Genomic DNA, 26,201 nt, shown 5'->3' with positions numbered 1-26,201 from the left:
TAACACCTCACGGGGGCAGGGAAGCTGCTCAATGTTAGTCACTGCCACTGATGAACACAGAGACTCTCCTTCAGCCCAAGCAAAAATGGCCTCACAGAAACTTTCAAACAGTTCAGGAACAGCAAGCCTGTAACTGAACTTTTTTAACTCTCAGAAAAGTGGGAAAAAAGCAAGATTTTTTTTTTTGTTTTTGTTTTAGTTTTCTTAGGATAGTTTTCTTAGCGTCATTTCTTAACTGTCTAAAGGTTTGTTGGTCAACAGGGTTTTTTAGTCATTCTCCATTTGGCCCGATGTTCAATTTCTAAGGTGCATTTTGTGTTTGGTTACTTTTGAAAGCCATGGGGCAGACTTGGTTTTAACTCTAATCTGGTTGGAGCATGTTGGTTGAGAATGGCAAGGAAGTTAAAGTAATTGATGGCTTCTTCTAAAGGGAGGCATTTTAAGGGAGACCATTTGAAAGCTCTTAGTTCTTTTTCGAATAACTCAGGGTTTAAGTTCTTTTTGGATCTGATATTTTTGACAGATGTCAGATTGGGAGTATGGGTTTTGTGCCTGATAATATAGGTGAGTGGTCACTTATATCATCAGGGAGGGTTCCTGAATCATAATTGTGAGGGTGATGGTTTACGAGAATCCAGTCTAATATTCTTGCTTTCTGGTTAGCTTTACTGATCCTGGTGGGGGATGTAATGGTTTGAGAAAAAAACATACAGGTTAATGTGGGTTGTAGGGAGGCTGCTACAATAGCAGTTCCAATCTATGTTTATATCTCCTAGGATTATGGTTTCTTAGGGCAAGGGTTGGGATAGCCAGCAAATAATATTTTCCATGGTGGCAATGTTATTACCAGGAGGAAGATGCATACAGATGATATAGATGGATTTGGCATTGTTAATATGAAGTTTGGAGATGAGAATTTCTGCAATGGAATCAAAAGGTATTTTACAGTTGTAGGTGGTTAACTGTAAGCCTGATTTAAACAGAATAGCTACCCCTTCCCCCTTTCTTGGCTACTCAGTCGAGTCTTAGTGTATTATATCCAGGTGGAAGGATTTCATTGTTTTTGGTAGCAGGTTTTAACCATGTTTCTGTTAAGCAGAGGATATCAAAGGAATATACTTCTACTAGAGCTTGGAGTTGAGATACTTTGTTGTTTATGCTACATATATTAAGATGGGCTACTTGAAGGGAGCTGGATGTTTTACTAAGGGAATTAATAGGGTAGTGATTTTGGCTGTGTAGAGTACTAGGAGTTCTTGTTGGACCTGGGTTAGGGTGGATGTCTCCATCTTTTATTGAGAGCAGTAATCCTATATAGCTTGGGTTAGGGGAATTTGTTGTATAGAAGTAGATTTTTCCTGAGATCAAGTGTGTTATATTTAATATGTAGTATTCTATGATACTTTGCAAGTAGGAGTTGGGTAAAGATGTTATATTAGCATGATTAAAAAGGAGTGGTAGGGAGAAAGTATTGGTTTCCTTGTTAGGATAGTGATGGTTTAGATGTAGTGGGTATTCATAGGAGGTGAGTAAGTAGGCAAAGGTTAGAGGAAGAAGTAGTAGTAGTGTGAATAAAAGTAGGATATATAATGGGGTGGGTGGTTTATACATTGTGCAGATTTACTATTTGATATATATAGGTAAAATTAGGAAGTATAAAGGGTGAGGATGGAGAAGTGTGAAGGTTGTGGTAAGATAGAAGGGAGGGTTAAGAGAAGGTAGATATAAGAGAAGATGAAAAGTGGTAGAGTGTTCTGAGAGTAATAGGAAAAGGAAGAGGTGTGGCTAGTAATTTCTAGAAGTCATTGGAAGAGGAAGAGGTGTGGTTAATTAAGTATAAGAGTAGGACCCCTGGGGGTGTGTGAGATTTGGGGGTAGGGAGAGGAGTGAGCCCACAGGGCGAACAGAGCGGGTTGCAGTTATAAAAAACAAACAATCAGCAAAATTGACTCTAGAAGGTAAGTTTGAAAAGACAGGTGTGGGAAAAGGGTAGTGAGAATTAAGCCTAGAAGAGGTGGGTGTGGACAGTAGAAGTAGAGGGTAAAGTGAGAGGACTAAATAGTAGTGAAGGAACAGCAGGAGAAAATTAAAGTATCTGGGCATAAGACACAAGAAAGAGAGAATAGCTGGGGTAAGGGAGCCCCCTAGTGGACAGGTCTGATGACTGCAAGGCTGATGAGAGGGAGTTAGAGAGTACAACAAGGAAAAGGTGGCTAGACAAAGGGAGTTTTAAAAAGGGGACGGAAGAGAGTTGTGTGAGGTACAGCGGGGGGGGGGTAGAGGCTGCTGGCTGTCCTATTTCAGGACTTTCTCTAACCATGTAGTATAGGTATAATAGTAGAAAGTCTTTCTGGCAGGAATTATTCCACAAACATACTTTGCTGGTGTCCTTTGGAGAGGGATTGTAGGGTGGATTATTCAGTGAGGTGAGCCTCCAATAATTGGAAAGGGTATATATATATATATATATATATATATATATATACACACACACACACACACACATATACACACACATACATACACACACATACACATAGATATAACACATACCACAACCAACATTCATAATTATCTCTCTCTCAAGAATGGTTTAATGCTGACAGCAGTAACCCATACACACACACACACACACACACACACACACACACACACACACACACACTGCTTCCTTTATATGCATATTGTTTTAGTGTGTATATGTAATTTTTTAAATATTTTTTGACAAGTTTCAAAAAACAACTTCGCTAATATTTAAAAAAAACTTTCTGAAGAGACTGCTTACTGGCTTTATAACCATTTATTTAGCTGTAAGAACTTAATTGGTGTCTAATTGTTTTACTGTTGTGAAAATATGATTGGTTGGCTGTGGGTGTCTTATTTTGTATATAGGTTGGCTGTGTATCTTATTTTGTATATGATCAGTTGCACTAAAGTTATTTATATCGCACTGAATAAAGAAATCCACAAAGCTTTCGGGTAAAAGCTAAGTGAAGTCTTATTGCTTCCTTAGGCATTGTTAGTCCGCCTTGTGTGTGTCTGGATTTCATGTCAGATAATCTTAACATTGCTAATTTACAGGCTGACAAGCTCTTACATGCCAATACTTTGCCAATCAAAGGCACTTTTACTGTAATGTGCAACATACTGCATTAAGTATAGGTCCATTACAATGGATGCATCTCATTTTAAAAGGTATGTGCAATACTGGGCCAAGGAAACTCCGCACTCCTTGAAACTATTCTAATGCAGAATATAATACAAAAATAATTCTGTTTACCTCTTTGCTGCTGGATCCGACGCAAAGCTCCTCTCCTCCCAAATGACAGAAATCTCTTCTGCTGACGCCCCTGGTTCATCCTTGACCTTCCTCTCTTAAATACTGCCCTGTTTTTCAGCCTCTCCCTTCTGTTTAGCTTAATAATCTCATCTGTACAAAGAAAAGTTCTACTTTTAATCCAATGCAATTCAAACTACTTAAAAATTTCAACGGTCAACCAAGTGTTTTTGTAAAGACAGCCTCTGAACAGCTCACTCCATACAATTGTTTTAACAATGAAGCAATATGCAATTAAATCAAGAAAACAGGGTTTACTACAATTCACACTTTCTTCACACAGTTTAAAAGTAACAAAAGCATATTTATCACCCAAACTATTCAACTTTAAAAATGGCTGTATTAAAAGACTGTAAATTAGGGATTTTATAAAACTTCCACCAAACACAGGCAACATTGTTTAAACAGACTGCCTGAAGTACATTAACTTTGTTCTCTTGCAACAAGTTTCAAAGAGAGAGAGAGAGAGAGAGAGAGAGAGAGAGATCGGATGACACACAGTTGAAATACAGTGAGAGAGAGAGAGAGAGAGACATCGGATGACACATCCCGGTTAAAATGCCAGGTTTTTGTGATCTAAAATAAAGAGAGGGACCACCACAATAAATCATTTCAAAACTTTTCCCACCTTTCATGTAACCTATAACCTGTACAATTCAATTTAAAAACAAATCTGTTAGGGGAAAAATATATAAAAAATAAAAACGTACAAAACGCTAGTTGCTCAAGTGTGCACACCCTTAAACGAATCCTTTGTTGAAGCACCTTTTAAATTTAATTACAGCATTCAGTTCTTCTTGCATACACACCTGCCATCAATTCAAGAGACTGATTAACCTCAAATAAAGTTCAGCTGTCCTAGTAGAATTTTCTTGACATTTACTCAGTTGCCTGCTACAACAAAAGCCATGGTTCGCAGAGAGCTTACAAAGCATCAAAGGGATCGTTAAAAGGCATCAGTGAGAAGGGTTCAAAAAAAAATTTCCACAGCACTGGATATACCATCAAACACAGTGAAGACGGTCCTCAAAAAGTGGAGAAAATATGGGACAACAGTGACAGTGCAATGAACTGGACATCCCTCCAAAATTGAAAAGACCAGATGAAAACTGGGTCAGGGAGGCTGCCAAGAGACCTACAGCAACACTGAAGGAGCTGCAGAAATTCCTGGAAAGTACTGGTTGTGTACTACATGCGACAACAATCTCCAGTATTCTCCATATGTCTGGACTATGAGGTAGGGTTGCAAGAAGGAAGCCTTTTCTTACACAGAAAAGCATCCAGGTCCGGCTAAAACTTGCAAAACAATACATCAAGTCTCCCAAACACATGTGGGAAAATGTGTTATGGTCTGAGGAGACCAAGGTTGAACTTTCTGGCCAGAATTCCAAGAGATACATTTGGCGCAAAAACAACACTTCGCATCACCAAAAGAACACCATCCCCACAGTGAAGCATGGTGTTGGAAGTATCATGCTTTGGAGTTGCTTTTCTTCAGCTGGAACTGGGACTTTATTCAAGGTGGAATTAATTAGTTTCAAACAAAAAGCAGTTTTACTTGACCAACCCTTTCTTGCTTGCTATAAAGCTGAAGGTTTCAAATTTCACAAACACCGCAATGACAATTCATTCATCCAAAATCAACAAAATTAAAAAATCATTAAATCAAAAAAAAATTAAAAAAGTGGAATGGCCCAACAGCCACTCAGACTCTCTAAATTAAACCTTAGAATGACTGTGTGGGGTGACCCCTTAGAGGGCTGTGCACAAGAGATTGAGATTGGAGGACAGGATGGGGCACTTTTTGTTGGAAGAGTGGGCAACATTTGTCCAAAAAGAGATGTGTGCCAAACTGACTGATGGAGCTTCTACCTAAAAAGAAGCTTCAGCAAAAGTAAATCAAACAAAACAGCAACTGGCATTATTATTATTTATTTTTTTTACTTTTATTTCCTACTTTTACCTTTTTTTTCATTTTTTTTATTGATTTTTTAATACACCAACAGTGGGAAAATTTTTATTGTTATTTATTATTATCACATTAAATTATTATTATTTATTGCATTTTAACATTATTGTGGGGATATGTAAATTTTTTATATCCACTGTAGTTTCAGTATATTTTAACATTGTAGTCAATAAATCTGATTCGGCTTGAAAGTAATCCTGTCAGAAATGTTAAAGGAGGCTATGATACCTTTTCTCTGCTTACCTCCAAGACTGCCAAACAAGCTGTCCTGCCTTTGACTATAATACAAAAAGGGCAAAGTTTTGAGCAACCTGTTAACTGGGCAGAAAGACTAATTTGAAAACTTTCAAGCAATAAATACTATCACGTTAGAAATCAATACAAGGAAAAGTAGTTAAAAGAATATTATAGATTTGCAGGTGTGTACTAGGCTAAAAGTGCCCTGGCATCATGCCGCCCGACATTGTCCAAGACACACACAGAGCCCCTATTACTTATTAACAATCAAACCGGGCAAATGCAACTCACCCTAACAGTTAAAATACAATAAAAACATATCAAGTGCAACCACAAGAAGTAAACTGTACAATTCTCAAAACGATCAAATATTAAAACCATTGCCTTGGGTAAAGTTAAGTAAAGCACAGCTGTACGATCACATTAACATAACAGGTGTTCAAATTCAAGAATCAATGCAGCAATGAAAGATGAGCATTAGATACAGACAGACATGTGCTGTTCCTCCTTGACTCCCAGAACTTCAAACTTCTGGGAGCACCTTCAAAATAAGGAGCAGAAAGTGGAATCCAGCCACTGATAAAAGTAAAAGGAAAGATGATAGATAGTTTGAGGGTTAGCCTCCAGACACCACATTGTTTGACCAGACAATGGAAAACAGAATGGGGGGGGGGGGCAGACTCACACAGAGCCCCTAACCACAAGGTTTCAGGGTAACAGAGTTGGAAGGAGAAAACCTGCATTTAAGTGATGTCTCTACTCAAAAATGTACTGTTATGTCACAGTAATCATACAACTTGTAATATTCACCATAGGGACAATCACTATTGCAGTATAATTTCACTGACTGGACCACCACCACGTTACTACAGTCCAGACAAAAGGCCATGGCAGGAAATCAGCACACTCTTAGCAGTAGCAAATTTTGCTACGCTCCTGGAACAAACATGTTAACATGTGGTTAATTCAAAGAGACAGCTCAGAGCCAAGACATCCCTTCAGTAACTTCTTTATAGGTTACTGCTATCGTGGAATAAGCCTTTATCTACCCTTGAAAGGTACAATGGTAGTCATAATAAAAAGCAATATAATAAGGCAGTTATTTGGGGCTTACTTTGGATACTGCCCTGCTGCTCCGATTTTCTATTACACAGGGAACAAAAAGCTGCTCGCTACCTGAAATGCTCTGTTACCCCAGACACCTGTACACACCAATTATTTACAAAAACCTTTTAAGCCCAAAAATTAAATTCACATATTATTCACCAATATGGGTACACAGTTATATAAAACAGCAAACTACTTATTAGAGGTTTGCTTTTCATGCATTTCAGACATTGCTTACTTCCCAATTATTCTAAATTTAACGTAACAGATTGCACAAATCTTTCACTCCTGCTCAACAATTCTGCATGTACTGCTCCCACAGATTCAATTTCTAGTTTGTTCCTTCACATTTTTAAGGAACCCACCAACAATTCTTTTACCTCCTTTACAACATTCAATGACTGCTCCTGTTGGTTTGTCTTTTCATTTCCTTTTTCTAGTAAGGTTTTTTTTGGCAGTTAACAGCAACACACTTGCTAAGGCCTTACTATATCTAGGCAATTCAGTTTATATATCCCAGCTCAAAAGAAATATTCCTCATTTATAATAATTTGCTCAGCCAAACACCACGTACCTTGAAGGTAATTTTTAAAATCTACAATCTTGTTATATTCCCAAACAATATGTTCACAAACACCCCACTTCCTACATTACACCTCCAACAACTGCCATCAACCTGTTGAAAAATTGTATGAAGTCTACTTGAGTACGATACCTCTGCAAATATTTTCATGCAAAAACCGTTAACTCCTAGAATTTGCATACGTCCATGCAAATATTCTCCCACTGCTTCTTTGTATATTGCCTTTCCATTCTATTTTCCCAGTCTTATTTTTAACCATGTGTGGTTTTATATGCCATACTAAATTATCCCTTCTTAACTGCAGCTTCTTTTCATTAGAAGCTCAACCGGAGTTAGTCTTCCATTTAACAGTCCCTTTCTCTTAGCTTCTACTCTAACAATACCTGAAAGGGAAGACAGTCTCCAGCCAGCACTGCAAACCTCTGCCAGGCCTCAATTCACTATGGCTTCTCACCTCATTTTTGTTTTTTTGTTTTTTTTTTTTGCTCTCAACATATTGGATCCTTAGCCAATTTCGTCCAATAAATTCCAACTCCCTCTTGCCTACTTTCTATGCCCTTACTTGCAGTTATCCTTTTTGGTAAAACCGCTCTATTGCCGTCTTAGCAAAGTTCACAAAACACTATCCATTACTTAATATAATACCCTACAAAAGCTACTGTTTTCCTTAAGGGCCTGCACTCGAAAATACTACTATCTCCTTATTTTATGACACACCATCACATTTCAACACTGCGAAGCTCTTAAGAATCCTTTCAAATATTAAACCAAATTATTCCATGGAAAGAATACATTCATCTAACTCTTGCCTTCTTTCCCTCTCAAAATACCCTCAATTCTCTATAATAATCCACATATTCTCCTCTGGTTGATAAAAATATGCCTGATCTCTACACAATATTAAAAGGAGCTACAAGTATTTTCATTGCTTGTGCCTTATCCAAATTAAGTTAACTTCCACTCCATGTTTGAATTATCTTTAGTCTTTTTCCAACTTACCCTTAGCTATCACAAAATATATATTTTTTAATCCAAAAACCTAAATCTTTCATCTCATGTTCCATTAATTGTGGGTCTTGCAAAATCAGTTACCATATGAACACAGCTGACCAATAAAGCCTTTGTTTTATCTTCATTTATTTTTTATCTTTTGGGGGTAACAACCTTTAAACTGTCTCAAAATGTTCCATTACACCGAAGTCTTTTTTTATGGCTATATTAAGTACAAAATAAGGCTAATATTTCTTCTTTACCATATTAGCTATATCCTTGAATTTGTCCATACTTAATTTTCTTTACCAATGGCTATAAATACATGGCAAATGAAGGGATAAGAGGATGCCCTTGCTCATACCTCAACCTCTTAGGGTAAGACATCTGAACAAAGCCATAAATAATGGGAGGAAAAGCCTAAAATTAGGGGCAATTTTTAAATATTACTCTTACAAACTTAGAAAGTTTATAAAACAGATTTTGTGTTAGCATTACTTTTCTAAAGAGTATGAAATCTGAAACTCAAATGTCTGTAATTATATTCGGACATCAAACTTTAATGAATTGGCAATGTTTTGCCAGAAAAATCACAGTTTTACAAAAAACAGACCAAAAATATGAAAAATCTGTACAAGTTGAGAGGTATGCCCCTTCCTGGTTCCTATATTCAAACTTGGCTCATCAGAGAAAACCCTCCCATCTTGATTCTTGCCTCTTACTCTTCATAATTAACTCACGTTACTACACCACGAATGCAAATGCTGCCACTGCCCTACTCATAAAATATTGGCTCCCTTTATTGAATGCCTCCTCCGTATACAAGGACTTACCAAGAGAGGAATTTTATTGCACTCTGCTTTCCTCTGGGATCATCTTTCTGGTAATATTTTCAAAGGTTTGCCTCTCTTCCACAAAATTACAATGATCCACAGCTTTCAGCTTCAGCAACACCTTAGCCATCCTCTTAGCTTAAATAAACGTAACCACTTTATAATCATGGTTCAAAATTTAAACTGGTCCATATGAATTTGGGCTTAAGGGGGTCTTTACCATCCATGTAGCAGACACACCACAGCTTTATTCCAAGATGCTGATAATGTTCCTCCTTTTAAAATACTGTTATACATAACCCATGTTTTTACTACTACTGTCCCCAATTTCCATGGGAATACCATCCATTCCTAGAGAATTCCCTGTTGATTAATTATAAATCATCATCAGTTATATCCCATTTAGCTACCGAGTCTTAAATTTCATGTTCCTCTAAACTCAGCATATTCAAGTCTTCCATAACTATCTCCATTTGTATCGCGAAGTCCTCATTCCTTCCCTATATAAAAATAGTCACAATTTCAAAACTCTAATGCATTTAATTTTTCTAGTCAGAAGCCCTCTTACGTTTAACATCACCTTTCCTATTTCCTGTTGCACAAATTGTTGAGCACACAGTTATACTCTCGTTACTATCAAATATATTTCTTTAACAGCAACCTTTCTAAACTGATGCATACTGCTTAGCGAAAAATAAAGAAGTTATGTCTTACCATAACATTCCATCTGCCATATGTGTTGTACATCTTTATTCATTCCTTACCGTTAGGACCTCGGTTCCATCCTCGGAACCGATATGGAAGCCAAAACTCTCAGCTAAGAACCTACCCAGAATGCCTCTCCTAGATACTCCAGATAGAGTTTGCCCACCCTAGATAAAAGATGTAGTAATAGGAAAAAAGTAGGAGGCCCTGCCTGAGCAAATACTCTAACCAGGATTAACTAAAGTCCACCAGGAGTCCAGGCAAGGGGAAGGAGGGTGGGAAGTAAAGAATGAATAAAGATCTACAACACAGATGGAATGTTATGGTAAGACAACTTCTTTACCTGATGTTGTAAATCTTTATTCTTTGCTTACTGTTAGGACCAAGTCCCCAGTGACTTGAGTCCTGGGTGGCCCTAAGGAAGGATATTCCTAAGCACCATAGAACCAAAAGATGCTCGTCCCCTGGAGGGCAAATCCAATTTGTAATGGGAGATGAAGGCATGAGGTCTTGCCTACATGGCTGCTGCGCATATATCATCCATAGAGGCTCTGGAATGAAAAGCTACAGAGATAGCCATAGATCTAATAGAATGAGCCTTTATTCTGGAAGGTAAGGGTAGCGTATTCTGTTGGTAGATAAAGGTAATGACGTTTCTAAGCCAAGAAGATAAAGTTACTTTGGAAACAGGTTTACCTAATCTGGGTCCTGCAAAGGCCACAAACAATTGGTCTGTTTTCCTGAAAGATTTAGTCCTGTCCAAATAACACCAAGGGTGTGCAAAAGGTACTCCCCTCTATTAGAATGCCTTGGGAACAAACCGCCAGGTCAACAGATTGGTTAATGGAAAAAACAGAAATGACCTTAGGCAAACAGGAAGGGTCAGTACAAAGGGACACCCTATCAGTGTAGAAGATCAAGTAAGGACTCTTGACACTCAAGGCCTGCACACAGATACTCTTCTTGCTGAAGTGAGTGCCAAGTATGGTTTTCCAAGACAAAAATTTCAAATCACATGAATCAAAGGGCTTAAAGGGAGAGCCGGTAAGAGACTGAAGCACCAGAGTCAAGTCCCAGGGATCTAAGGGAGGCTTGACGGGAGGTTTATCATGTAATACTCCCTTAAAAAAAGGTCTTGCATAGGTGGTGTGACATAATTGAAGAATTTTCAAGACAATTATGAAAATTGGTGATAGCTGCTAAATGTACAGCGATTGCTGAAGTGGAGGCTCCTGCATGCAGGAGAGTAGTTGGGTATTGCAAAATCTTTTGAATAGGACTAGAGAAAGGGTTTAAGTTCTGATCTTTGGCCCAAATAGAGAACCTAGTCCATTTACTAGAATAAACCTTTCTAGTGGAAGGTTTGTGTGAGGCCAGAAGAATTTCACGAACAGGAGATGGGATGGCAGGCAGTCTGGCAATCACTGGAAGTGGAGGAACCAGGCTGTGAGCTTGAGACTGTGCTGGTTCGGATGAATCAATCCCAGAGGATGGGATAACAGGACCTGGGAATGATCCAGGATCCACGGGCTGTGAATCAGATGAGGCCATAGAAACGGGAACCAGACTTGACGTGGCCAGTAGGGAGCAATGAGGATCACTTTGCTTTTCAACCTCTGAGCTTTCTGGAGAAATTTTGGAATGAGGGGAAAGACATACAGAAGACCCAAGGGCCAATCGTGCATTAGAGCATCCCTCGGTGGTTCCCCCGGGGGGGGGGGGGGGGGGCAAATCAAGGCAAAATAGCTCCTGCATTTGTAATTCAGGGGGGAAGCAAACAGGTCGCAGCAAGGCTTGCCCCAATGTTGGAAGATCTGAGCTACTATTACAGGATCGAGGGAACATTCGTGAGGCATCAGGATTTTCCTGCTTAGATTGTCCGCAAAAAGGTTGGAACTCCCAGGAATGTGTGTTGCTATAAGAAAGTGACTGGAAGCTAATCGCCCAGTGCCAAATCCTCATGGCTTCCCAACACAGGGGGTAAGATCTGGTTCCGACTTGCTTGTGGATATACCAGACGAGTGACATGTCTGAATTGCAATAGTCCCCGAAGGCAGGGATGCATGGAACGCTTGCAATGCTAAGAGAACTACCCTCAGTTCCAGGACATTTATGTGCAAGTTGGCCTTGAAGGGGGGTCCAGGTGCCTTGGACAGTCTTTCCCTGAAAATGCCCCCCCCCCACCCCAATAGTGAAGTGTCCGGTCCAGGTGCCTTGGACAGTCTTTCCCTGAAAATGCCCCCCCCCCCCACCCCAATAGTGAAGTGTCCATGGTCACTGTGGCCGTGGGTTGGGAAAGACAGAATGGTAGAGACCAAAGATTCTTTTGTGGTTCCATCCATCACAGCATTTCCTCCTTGCAACAGTTTGTAAGGCGTATTATGTGGTTGAGTGGGTGGGTTAACAACAACCACTGTGCGGAAAGGAGCCACTACAGGATTCTCATATGCAGTCTCGGCAGTGGTACCAAAGTAATGGCAGCTGCCATGGAGCCCAACAGTTGCAGTACAAGACATGCTGGTACAAACGCGTGAGGATATAAAGGTCTTTACTTTGGTGTCTTATTTTCAAAAGCCTGTAAGGGGGGGGGAGCTTGACAGGATGTTGTGTTGAATACCAATCCAATAAATTCCAGTGTCTTCGTTGGAGTTGTGTCTTTGTGGATTGTAATCCCAAAGCGGAGAGCAAGATCTTGAGTGTTAAGAAAGGTTGCGGACTAGGAGATTCCTGGTCAGAGCAGGAAGGAGCCAGTCGTCTAGATAGGGAAACGCCTGGAATCCTTGTAGTCGAAGATGGGCTACCACAACCTGCCATACATTTGGTGAACACTTGGGTGGGGGGGCTGTTTAGAGACCGAATTACAGTGCCCTGAATGGGTAGTGACTGGCTCCCAGAAATCTCCGGGAGGTGATCATCCATCTTTATGTAGTAGTACGCATCCTGTAGGTCTATAGAACACATCCAATTGTCCCTCCCTAGGAAGGGAAGAATGGACTGCACTGACACCATCTGGAATTTTTGAGGTTTGATAAATTTGTTCAGTAGGCTGAGATCCAGGATTGGTCTCCAGTCCCCTGTCTTTTTTTGGCACTAAAAAGAACCTAGAGTAAAACCCGGATCCTGTCTGTTCTTGTGGGACTGGTTGGATGGCTTTTTTTTTTTTTTTTTTTTTTTTTTTTTTTAATTTCTAAGGCTGCTAATTCCCTTTGATTGGGCAGTACATCGGGGATTAGTTTGATAGGTCGGGGAGTTAGGTCGAAAAGGTATTTGGTAGCCTCTGGATGTTATTCTCTGCACCCAAACATCGGTAGTAATAAGATGCCAGGCTGGTAGATGCAGGGCGAAACGACCACCCGACTGCTTCCAGAGGAAAGCAATCAAGCAGCTGCTCAGGAGCGCTGGTAGGGTCTGCCAGAGAAAGAATCTCTGGTTCCCTGGTTACGTGGACCCCCTCTACCCTGAAAGGGGAGTCTTCCATACGAGTTGCCGCCTCTGCCCCTAGGGGATTGTTAACCATGAGTGTCACCGAATGATTTTTGGGGTTTCTTGAACCATATCTTTCCCCCCTCCTGGTTCCTGAAGTAGGGCCTCTGGGGTTTGAAAAGCATCTGCCCACAGCAGGCAAGGTCCTTCCGTCTTTCTCACTACATGCAAGTGTGTCAAGTACCTTGGGTCCAAAGTGCAGAGTCGTCAAGAGGAGCATTAAAGGAAGATTTAAAGGGGTCTGCAAAATCACACAATCGCATCCAAGCATTATGCCTCATGACAATACCAGATGCGGCAGCTCGAGCTGCCCCCTCGGCGGTGTGAGATATCAAATGCATCGAGGAGATAGAGATGGATTCAAGGGTAGCTAGCTGCGAGGCAACATTGTCACGCACCTCATCAGGCAGTACCTCCACCACAGAGGAAGACATTTCAGATATTAGGTCTCTTTGAAGGAGAGTAAAAAGTGTGCCAGATAATTCAGTGACCGAATGACAAAGGTCGCTGAAGCATACGTCCGCTTTCCTAGTCTGTCCATGGTCTGGGCCTCACTGTTTGGAGGATGGACAGTGGAACTTATCTTCTGTCAGTTTCCTCATGGTGGCCGCCGCCACGACCATAGAATAAACTGTCAACTGCTAGGACCAGTGGGGCTGGTATACAGGTGTAGATAAAATTTGTCTGGCCTCCGAGGGACAGGTTCTATGTTGTCCGGGGCCTTCCAGGCACGCTGCACAATGAGTTTAACAAGATAATCTGCTGGTGGGGTCACCCAGGAAGTAGACGGCGAAGCACAGAAGGCCTGCAGGAACACAGATTCCTCAGAAAAAGGGTTGTAGGACTTAGTCTTCCCGCTGTTTGAGGATTTCGAGAAGGTCTCCGAATGAGATGTCATCTGGAGGAGACCGTAGGGACCCTTCCCCCTCATCACAATCAGTGTCTTCAGTGATGGGCGTTTCCTCTTGCACCGTTTCTTCCAAGGTGGCTCCCCAGCGAGATCTTCTGAGGAGGACTCCAGAGAAGGGGGTCCGTTCAAAGAGGGTTCTTGTGACTCCCATGCCAGTGGTCCCAAAATAAGAGGGTTGGGAGAGGAGCAAGCGAACTGGAAGCCATTGGAGCCGTGGACATAAGACGGCGCCAGCAAGAAAATAGGTGCCAGGCTGGATAAGGTACGGATGGGTCCAAGCACTGCTTCGGGAGAGCATCGGTTCCACTTGAGCTGATGCAGCAAGGATGGACGGTGCCAACAGAGAAAACACTGCTGTTGGAAGCAAGATAGTATGCACCAGAGGTATCTTGTCCTTGGCAGGTATTCAAATTTTGGAGCAGAAGAAACTGTCGACACCATGGCTGGGAATGGTGCCGAAGCAGGTACAGTCATCGGAGTTTATGTCAGACCAAAGGATGGCATTGAAGTCAGTAGTGCCGAGGTTGTAGCCAAAATAGAGGTGAATATCATGGATGGCACCGAGGGAGAAGACACGAAGCCTGGTGCCAAAGAGGTCTGTGCCGAGGAAGCACAGAGCCGACTTGGTTCCGTAACTGATAGATGCAGGAACTGAGTCCTTATGTTTTTTTTGGTCTTAGGAGGGGATGAGACCTCAGACCCAGATAGAGCATCTTTAAAAGGTGTCTTGGTAAACCTTTTTAAATAAGTTTATTACTACGTTCTGCTACTGTACAATTACTAAAACTAGCACAAAAGTCACAGACAGCTCTAATATGATCCACGACCAAAGAGTAAACACAATGAACAAGTGTATCGGAGTTAGGCATCTTATGTCCACACTTGTCACACTGTTTAAATCCCAACTTAGCTTTGTCTGACATAGTAAGCAACAAGGCTGTCCTATAGAAAAAATAAGGGAGAAAATACAAGTGATGATATTTTAAAAAATACCACTAGTAGAAAGGAAAGGCCTGTCAAAGATATGAGGAGAGGGACAGTACCAATAAAGTTAAAAAATGTAATTACCAAGGAAAAGGGTAGGAAATATGTTTAGGTTATAGACAATAAGAAAAGGCTAACTTGACTAAAAATTAAATAATTTTGAAGAGAAACTGTCTTAAAATTAATTTTATACTTAGCTTTGAGAGAGATGGCTAACACATCTGACTAGGAACACGACAAACGAGATTTGGTGCATTTAGGAGAGGGGCATTGTGGTTAGGTTCTTAGCTGAATGTTTTTGGCTTGCGTGAGCTGGGAAACGGCGGTATCGGTTCCAAGGATGGAACCGAAGTCCTAACAGTGAGCAATGAAGAAAGATTTACATCAGATGTAGTACTTGGATGATAAACAATTGCTCCTCCTACTCCTCCTGTTCTGCAAGAATTCTCCTTCTGCAATAGTTAACATTTCATGACCCTCTAAACAATTCTCCCTTTCCAATCTCACATTTCCACCTTAATTTTTAAATTACATTTTATCCCACTCCTTTGCTATCTCTTCCCCCGCCACACACTTCTATCCGATAGCCCACCATTACCTTTTTTTCACAGTTCATTTTACACTATTTGTATTTGGCAATCCCAGTTTTGCTATATACAGTGTATATAAAAAGTTTACACACCCCTGTTAAAATGCCAGGTTTTTGCAATATAAAAAAGTGAGGCCACAATAAATCATTTCAAAACTTTTCTCACCTTTAATGTGACCTATAACCTGTACAATTCAGTTGAAAAACAAACAAATCTGTTAGAGGAAAAATAGAAAAACATAAAAAAAGTACAATACGCTGGTTGCATAAGTGTGCACACCCTTAAACTAATACTTTAACCAAATCCTCCACTCCTCCACGTCAGACAAGATGAAACCAACAAAAACACCTCCGCTTGCTTTTACCATCAAGGGTACCCTCCAATAACTCCTCAAACACCAAAAAACTGTAAATGTCGTGCCACAAATGTGTCAGCCACTCGTTGTACTTGAATAAACTATAAGTTTAATAAACGACATAAACAACATAAAAAACGACTGGGATTGAGCGCGCTTTCATCTATCTCATCAAGACTTCATCAGAATCCATTGTATCAACTGATAACCTGCCTTAAATACAATGCCTGCTGATTAATTAATTGAATAACTACTTAATTATTGGCTATCATTTTAAAACATTTCAAAAAGAATCAATTCAAAGTGCTGAATCAAAAATACAAGCATTTGTGTATATGCCAAATGTTAAAAATCCATATAGGAATATAAAAACAGTAAAAAACTATTAACTGTATTACATATATTGTCTTGTATATGGTGGAATAAATTAAATAAATACATAAAATACATAAAAACATAAAAAGTGCTTCAGATGTCACCAAAAATACATAAATTATCCTTAGTATATGTATACATACTTTATATTTATATATATGGTATCCTTTGTGTATATTATTTCATTTGGGTATGCCTCACCAACTCTATAGCAATGTAACAGTGTAAATGCACCTATGTAGAAATATAGGTTTAAGTAAAGAATAATCGTGGCCGTCGGAAACTTCCTCCTTAAATGTCCGTGTTGCCACATAAGTACTCTAACTCAATTTAGGGTTATTGGCCAAAAAGTTTTAGAGCAGGTTTAATAGAGAGGTGGTCGTTCATCCCGTTGGAACCACAGGCATCAAGCCTGAGTTGCCAAATCATTTCTCTGTATTCTAGTAGGGACTCCCAATCACCTCCCCTATCACTTCTTTTTACCTCTTCAAGGACCCAAAACTTAATATTATAGACACCAAATTAAAGAATTTTCATTTGGATTATAGACATATACTTATTGATTCATGGGACTTTCTTACCAAATTTAATGCGGTTCCATACAATGAAAATTTTGTCTTTGTAACAATTGATGTCCGAGATTTATTCTCTGTAATACCGCATGACATCGGTCTAAATTGGTTTGAACACATGTTAGTTGAATTCAACCTTTGTAATACAACTGACTTCAGGTTAATACTTGAAAATATGGAGTTGGTGTTGAAAAACAATTTCCTCTATTTCCAGGGTGATATATACCACCAGACGGGTGGGGTGGCAATGGGTTCTTCCTGTGCCCCCACCTATGCCAATATTATAATGCTTTTTTGGGAGCTGGAATATGTTTTTAAATCCAATTTTTGGGAAAATGTTATTACATATTTCAGGTTTTTGGATGATATTTTCATCGTTTGGAAAGGTACTGTGGAACAAGTAGAGGAATTTATTCATTATTTACACACAACTACTACTTTCCTGGAATTTACTTTTCAATACAATAAGGAACAGATAAACTATCTTGATGTGACAATTATAAAGAATAAGTTGATTAATAAATATGAATCTCGAATCTATAGAAAGGAATGTTTTTCAAATTCATATGTTCATTTTGAAAGTGATCATCCTCTGTACCTAAGGAGAAATATAGTTAAAGGTCAGATGATTAGGGCCTCCCGCATGACCACTGAAGATGGTATATGTTCCGAGGAAATGGAATTTATACAAGGGTTATTTAGGGAAAGAGGTTACCCACTTAGACTAATAAAGAAAGTTAGACGTGAAGTTCTAAGGAAACGGAATATTCAGTATACACCATTATTGACACACAATTATGGAAATGTAGGCGAGATAACAACTATCCCCCCAAGGACCAATAGCAATATTCTAGATGGTATGAATGTACCCCGTTTAATTTTGACCTACTACAAAGGGATACACTGGATACAGAGAGGGATTAACGAAGCATGGAAAATGTTTTCCAAAACAAGTATTGACTGTTCCATTTTCCAACAACCATTGAGGTTTGGGTTTAGGAAAAACCACAATTTTAAAAAACTACTTGAGAGGAAAAAGCCCCCATGTGTATGTGGAACACAGCAAAAGGTGGGGACTCATAAATGTGGTAGATGTGGACAATGTACTTTCATATTGGGAGAAAAAATGCTTTGGTTGAGTAACATAGGCCTAAAACTGAAAAGTAAGGGCTATCACACCTGCCATACTATGGGGGTGGTTTATTTAGCCTTGTGTTTGACTTGTGGAAAATATTATGTCGGTAAAACCGAACGCAAGTTAAAACAGCGAGTATACGAACATATAAGAGATATAAATAAACGAAATGACAATAATGCCCTTTATAGGCATACTGAGGTGTGTGAAAAAGCCAATATTAAGTTTTGGGTCCTTGAAGAGGTAAAAAGAAGTGATAGGGGAGGTGATTGGGAGTCCCTACTAGAATACAGAGAAATGATTTGGCAACTCAGGCTTGATGCCTGTGGTTCCAACGGGATGAACGACCACCTCTCTATTAAACCTGCTCTAAAACTTTTGGCCAATAACCCTAAATTGAGTTAAAGAGTACTTATGTGGCAACACGGACATTTAAGGAGGAAGTTTCCGACGGCCACGATTATCCTTTACTTAAACCTATATTTCTACATAGGTGCATTTACACTGTTACATTGCTATAGAGTTGGTGAGGCATACCCAAATGAAATAATATACACAAAGGATACCATATATATAAATATAAAGTATGTATACATATACTAAGGTTAATTTATGTATTTTTGGTGACATCTGAAGCACTTTTTATGTATTTTATGTATTTATTTAATTTATTCCACCATATACAAGACAATATATGTAATACAGTTAATAGTTTTTTACTGTTTTTATATTCCTATATGGATTTTTAACATTTGGCATATACACAAATGCTTGTATTTTTGATTCAGCACTTTGAATTGATTCTTTTTGAAATGTTTTAAAATGATAGCCAATAATTAAGTAGTTATTCAATTAATTAATCAGCAGGCATTGTGTATTTAAGGCAGGTTATCAGTTGATACAATGGATTCTGATGAAGTCTTGATGAGATAGATGAAAGCGCGCTCAATCCCAGTCGTTTTTTATGTTGTTTATGTCGTTTATTAAACTTATAGTTTATTCAAGTACAACGAGTGGCTGACACATTTGTGGCACGACATTTACAGTTTTTTGGTGTTCGAGGAGTTATTGGAGGGTACCCTTGATGGTAAAAGCAAGCGGAGGTGTTTTTGTTGGTTTCATCTTAAACTAATACTTTGTTGAAGTACCTTTTGATTTAATCACAGCATTCAGTCTTCTTGGGTAGGAGTCTATCAGCATGGCACATCTTGAAATATTTGCCCACTCTTCCATAGTCCAAATTATGAGAAGGTCTCAAACAGCTTCACCAGGCTTATCAATGTATTCGTAGTACTTTAAATGATTTATTCATTGAAGGCTCTATTAGTACTGAGACCTACCATTATCTTCCAATGTTGGCCCCTGTGATCCCGGTAATCTTTGGCACACCTAAAATACACAAGGATCTTATTAATCCCCCTTTACGTTCCAACATTGATGGCCGGAAATCTATAACTTATGCCTGTGCCAAATGGGTGGACACCAGAATTAAACCACTGTTGCTTAATGAACAGTGAATATGCTGAGACTCCTGGGGCTTTCTGGAAAATCAACAAGTTAGAATTTCATGAGATTTTTAATTTTGTAACAATTGATATTAATGATTTATACACGGTTACACCCCAGGATAAAGGCCTCGAGTGGGTTTGAGCATTTTTGCTTGAAAAAGGGTTTAATGACCAAAATGTTATTGTAATTGAAACATTACTAGAACTTGTGTTGAGTAACTTTCTTATTTAATAAAGAATATCTCCAAAAATCAGGAGTAGCTATGGGCTCTCCTTGTGGCGGTAGTTTCGCCAACTCTGTCATGGCATATTGGGAACGACGTTACCTATTTAACAGCCAAATATTTAAAGACAATGTGCTCTGGTACACTCGCTACCAGGACATGTTCTTTATTTGGAAATAATTCAGCCATACAGTTTGTAGAAACAATAAAAGGGTTTACTTCCTTTTTAGATTTTACATTTCAGTTCAATAACAAATTTAATAACTGTTTAGATGTATTCTTATACAAGGATAAGATTCATTGTAGGTATTCAGCTAGAATTTATAGGAAACCTACACAATATAATTCTTGTCTACATTTTTGTAGTAATCATCTCATCCATCAAAAGAGAGCAGTCGCTAAAGGGCAGTTCGTAAGGGCAACCAAAAAGGTTTCCTCAGATGTTGATTTTGAAGCTGAATGCGACAATTTGAAAAGTATGTTTCTAAACAAAGGGTATCATGAAGCCCTTATAGAACAACTTAGGATGGAAGTTAGTAGGAAGAGAACTATAGCACATTTTAGGCCAATTTTATGGAAAGGACACAAACATTCCATGAAAGTAGATAGTTTAGACTTTTCTCCTCATGACAATAGGTCAATAACTGAAACCAATCATACCAACTTTGTTAGTTTTTCTACTCAGTACACCAATGATGCAGGTAATATATGAAACATCTTAATGAGGAATTGGATCTTTATTATGCAAGACCACCCCATAAGTAATATACTGGGGAATTGGCCTTTGATTACATATAAAAAGAGGCCCTAATTTGAAAGCACTTCTGGAGGTCCCCCTATGACCAAGTAGTAATTCCTGGGGAAAGTTTAAATGTGGAAGTTGCCACCATTCTAAATACATTCAGACAGGGAAAGAGGTTTGTATTAACGGTATCTCTTTTACCATCGGGGTAAACATAATTGTGAGTCTCAGGGGGTTGTATATCTTGCTTCATGTCAATGTATATGTTTCTATATAGGGAAAACCAAGCGAGTTTTAAGACAGAGGGTCTATTAACATCAATAGAATATCAGTAAGAATTTTAATAACGCCCTAGCATATCATTTGAGTGAATATTCTACACAATGTTAGGTTCACCATCATCGAACAAGTTAATAGGAATATCAGAGAAGGCCCTTGAGATATATATATATATATATATATATATATATATATATATATATATATATATATACACACACATACATACACACACACTATTATAGGTTTCAGTTTTATGCTAAGGTTGGATGAATGAAATATTACTTTTTTTTTTTCTTTTTGATGCTGGTCTCAAATAATAAGCTTGTTTATATATACACATTTGTAATGAAAGCTTTGCACGGTCTATTTATATGTTTTTATTTTTTAAATTTATGTATTTTTGGAGTATGCAACTTTAAAAAGTCAACTGATTTCTAATTTAATAATTAACTTGAGTATTTAAGGAGAGTTGCTCAGGGATCCATTAGTCTGAAGAAGTACATGTCATTGTTTGTATGAAAGCGCTTACATTAAACTGTTGCGGTTTATTTCATTCTTTTCACAGAACTTATAGTTTACCCAATTCAGAAGCCAGTATATATATTGTACTTTATACTCCATTTACTAGACTGTATATACACAGTTTTTCTATGCAACTAATCTAAACTACTCTGTTATGACTTCCATTTCTGAATTTTTTTGTTTGTGAAATATTGTTTATTTCACCTGGGCTAAGCCTAGAATTGGTCAACACTGATCAGTGCAGTAGTACCATCTTATACCCCAGCTCAACAGAAAAATGTCCTTAGTTGCAATTATTTACTACTTCCCAATATTTCGGGCAAAAGGAAGGAAGGACTTCTTAAAAACTGCCAACTCACTACACTACCAAAACAGGCTTCCAATTGCATTTTCTTGTGCCATCACACAGTCAGCATTTCGGATCCACTAGAGTAAAAAAAAAATCCTCTCAAGTCTACTTGGGGCATAAAAACAACAATGCAAACACTGCAAAGCAAAAGGTATAAGCCTTGTAACTCTCATATACTTGGTGAATCATACAGTAGTCCAACCTACTTCCCTTCTGTTCTAACCACCTCTGATGGAGTCCTACATTTATAGTGCAATATTTCACATACCCTACTAATTATACTTTAACAGCAAAGTATTTCCAGACTCAGTTAAAACTCTGAGGGTGGTATTTCACTTTGTACTCCCCATCCCCTTCTCTCTGACTATACTTCTAGCAATCCAGGACAGTGAAGGCAGTCTCAAACCTGTAGTCCAACTTTCTGCTTGGCCTCCCCATTCCTCTATTACCTTTCCCCTCTCTAGTTATCCGTTCCCAATATACTGGTTGCTTTGCTTATTTTCTTCAATAAATTCACCCAAATGCCCATTTAAAAAAAAAAAACTCTTTGCAGTCATTTCTACAGGCAACCCCCCTTTTCCCATCATTGTATTGGCTTAATTCTTAGAATTTTTCTGAATTCAATATTTTGTATGGTTAATTCCCCTTAAGAGTCTATATCCAAACTTCTACCCTCTCCTACTTCTCAAACTCCTTCCGCTCTATTTCACCATCATCCCTTTTCACTTGATTTATAATCTTCTATTAGTCATGTTTATGAACATTAATTATATAGTACTAAAATATCCCTTCAAATTAGGTAATTCTAAATCACCTTGTTGTATAGGACAAAACAACTCATCCAACTTAACTCTTGCCCTCACTTTCTCTACCAGAAAGTCCTTCAAGTCTTACAATCCACTTCTCCTCTGGGTGAAAAAATATGACTGATATGTACAAAAACTAAAAGAGACCAAAAACAACATTTTCAATGCTTTACCTTACTATCCATAATGCAGAGCTTTCAGATGCTCAATGTTTGTGTTAATTTTTTGTTTAGGCCCCTTCTCACACATCTTTAGTCCCTTACTTTCTCTCAGCCATCACAGTTTTCTTATAAAAAGCTGGCACCCCCTTAAAATACTATTGAACAGAACTCTCCAGCTCATCACCACTGTATTTCTTACCATCTTTAATAAGAGTCTGTTCCTGGAAATTTCCTTTTGGAATGATATGCTCCACACTCCAAATACCTCTTTAAATCAACCTGGGGTCGTAACAAAGTTGAAGCCTATCCTGTATCCCAACATTCATTAAGCACATGTTATAGGAAGATACCCTTAACAAGGCAAACAACGATCACAAGATTTGCAAACCATAAAATATACTAATGAAAATTTTAAATTTGCTGGCAAAATAAAACTATTTCTGTCTTGGTAACCTAAACTTGTCTAGAAAACTTTTGGGATGGTGCACCTGTTAAGAAGCTTGACAAACTACTTGAATGCGGCTCAACAGCACCAGATGGACTGGACTACTAAATGGCCTCCCTTGGAAATAAATTAAGACCCTGATATTCTTTTGAAGGCACCCTAGTATATCAAAAAAAGGTCAGTAGCAGCAGGACTTTGCAACACTGCATCCACAGTGCAATTTACTCTTCAGTGGTATCTTACACAATTATCAGTTCTTACATGGCAGCCATCGCTTTCCTCAGTTGATAGCTACCAACAATGTGGTCTGATTAGGCAGCAAATGGTTTCGGAAGTGAGCCCTATGTCACTCACTGACAGCTCACCTCACCAAGTTCCACTGCAAAGATTTAAAAATGTGTACAAGTCACTAAGTAATTTATAGAAGCTGCCTTATGTCAAACAATGTCACAAACACATGCAAGGGCAGCTTGCTGTGCTCTATCTACTGTTGGGTTAAGGAGTAAAGACTGCAAAATTCTGTTATGGCATATTCTACTACCATAACTTAAATGCATATGAAAAGACGGTACTTGCGTATTATCGCAACCAAATTTCCAAAGGACCATAATTTGTACAGTTTTAAAGAAGCCATGTCAGTTAACCTATCAAGGGGTATATAAACTCCTAATTGCTGTTGTGTCACACTGTTTTTTTTACATAGGAATGGAATAATGCAAAAATTCCTCTTCCCTGGTACTGTCCTTTCCTGACTTGTACACCTGCACCTGACTGCTGGTTTGCAGTCAGCCTTAATGTTACAATTGAAAGTCACGATGTTCCAAACAAGGCAAGGAGTCGAGAACATGGCTCTTTGAGAGGAAGTCACTGCCTTATTTTGAACCCTCAGTTTGCAGGTATGTGATCAGTTGTCACCCACCCAGTTACAGCCTGGTCTCTGAGAAGGCACGTTAATTCACTTGACACTTTCAACCACTTACTCAAACATGCAGTTCTCTTGCCAGAGGTTTACAGACATCAATCCCGGAGTTTTTTTTCGGTAATGATATGTACTTGCTGTGTATAGCACAACACTTGGTAAATGCCTTCCTGGCTTTACAGAACAGAAAAACCCCTTTTTTTAACCAGATACCACACATACAAGCCTGACTTCTGTACACAGTTATGATCAGTAATCAAGAATGCAGAACTTGCCCAGCATGGTGCCTCTGTGCAGTTCCCGGAAGACACGAAGTGTACTACAGAGTACGACGGCATTTCACCCTTATTCCTCCTGCTGCCTTGCCTCATACCCACCGTGACACAGTACAACTTGCTTCCTAACAGACCCCTTTCAATGGTAACATACCTGTTTTCGCACAGAGATGACAAGTTGGTGGCCTTCGGAAATCTGGTTGCAATAATACGCAAGTACCGAAAAGACTAACTCTTAAAAAGGAAGAGAATTTGTTTACTGGGAAACTGACTGGACACATCCTTTTTCAGGGAAGGCCCAGAGAGAAAAGCTCCGCACAACATACAACATAGACAATATACAAGAAAATTAAATAAATACAGGATACATACATTTAAAATGCATCAGGAAAGTACAGTCTAGAAAATACATGATTCATACACACTAACATAGCCAAGGAAGTTACATATTTTACAGTCATTTTGAGGTAGTTCAGTGTGTGTGTGTGTGTGTGTGTGTGTGTGTGTGTATATATCTATATCTATATCTATCTATATATATATATACACATATACATATACACACAGACACGGTTAGCTCATCTAAATTCTTAGTAAGGTTAATTAGTATTCATTTGCTATAAGTTAATGTTTAAGTTAGCCTCTGGACAGTAGAGAGATGCCAGTAAGTTGAAGGTTTTGTTATTTGAATTCAGAGAAGCATATTAAGCTTGGGGTAGTTAATAATTAAGGTAGAAATGGTCATTGTAGAAGATAAATTGATCGAAGAAAGTTTGGTGTTATTGATATTTGAGGAAGACACAGCCAAGCTTGGTGGGAGATAGATTTACCAGGAGCAGAGCAGTGACTCAGCCATTTATTGGTTAGGTGAGTTTTTATTATTTTTTTTAAACTGGTACAGGGTGGGAGCAGATACAATATCCTTGGGTAACCCATTCCAATAGTTGCCTATGTAATTTGAGAAGAGGGATTCACCAGCTTGGTTTTGGGGTTTGTTGGTGGTCTGTAGAGTTCTGGTAGGTGAATGTAAAGTAATACTTTGCTCAGGGTGGGAGTTTTTTCAGGATTGTTGAAGATCTCGTGGGCTATAGTTAGTTGGTTGGAGGAGTTGAGGGAGTGCCAGCCAGTTAGGTTTTTTTGAGTGCTGTGCAATGGTGTGACCTAAATAGCGAGTTTGTTGCTTATCTCCCGATTTTATTTTGACAGGTTTCTAGTTTTGCCACTTCAGATTTTCTTAGGATTTAAGAGTATTGGGATGCATAGAGCTGTGTAGAGATCAGATGTGACTTTGTCTGTGAAGAAGCGTTTGTTCTTATACAAAGTTTCAAGTCTTATGTACCTTTTTGACTGCGATATGTGGACGTCAAATCTTATGTCAGTCTACTTCAACTCCCAGAAATTTAGTATGGTGTGATGGATGATGGTGTTATTTACTGAAACAATGCTAAATGTGGTGATGGGTATTGAAGTTTTTGTGGGATGGAATATCATGAGCTTTTTTTTTTTTTTTGAGATTTAGAATTAAATTGGGCATTTAACCATTTTCTACTTCTAAGAATGATTGCTGAGCTTGTGTTTGGAGTTCCTGTTAAGTTAGAAGTGATACATATGACCGTGGAGTCGTCCGCATATTGGATGAAGGAGGCCAGTGTGGTTGAAGTGTGAAGGTAGCTTGTAAACAATGAAAACAGAAGGGGAAGTGGTCCTAGTATTGAGCCTTGTGGGACTCCTAAGTTAACTGGGAGTAGTGGTGAGTGTTTGTTGCCGCCAGCATACTGCTTGCTGGTGTCCAGTTAGGTAATC

General features: G+C 38.8%; 1 protein-coding gene across 1 annotated transcript in view; it reads right to left on the bottom strand.

Moving 5' to 3' along the window:
• FYTTD1 (forty-two-three domain containing 1) overlaps positions 1–26,201 on the bottom strand; it is a gene marked incomplete in the record, with an annotated part of 977,528 nt that overhangs the window by 947,869 nt on the left and 3,458 nt on the right. Inside the window, 1 exon segment of the mRNA XM_044070693.1 lies at positions 3,281–3,430. Coding sequence (XP_043926628.1) covers positions 3,281–3,430 — 150 coding nt within the window.

Source organism: Protopterus annectens, chromosome 4.part1 (genome assembly GCF_019279795.1).
Source record: "Protopterus annectens isolate FY-2018-M chromosome 4.part1, PAN1.0, whole genome shotgun sequence".
NCBI classification, from domain to species: Eukaryota; Metazoa; Chordata; order Ceratodontiformes; family Protopteridae; genus Protopterus; species Protopterus annectens.
The sequence above is the reverse complement of the archived record's forward strand: the minus strand, read 5'-3'. Positions and strand labels throughout refer to the sequence as shown.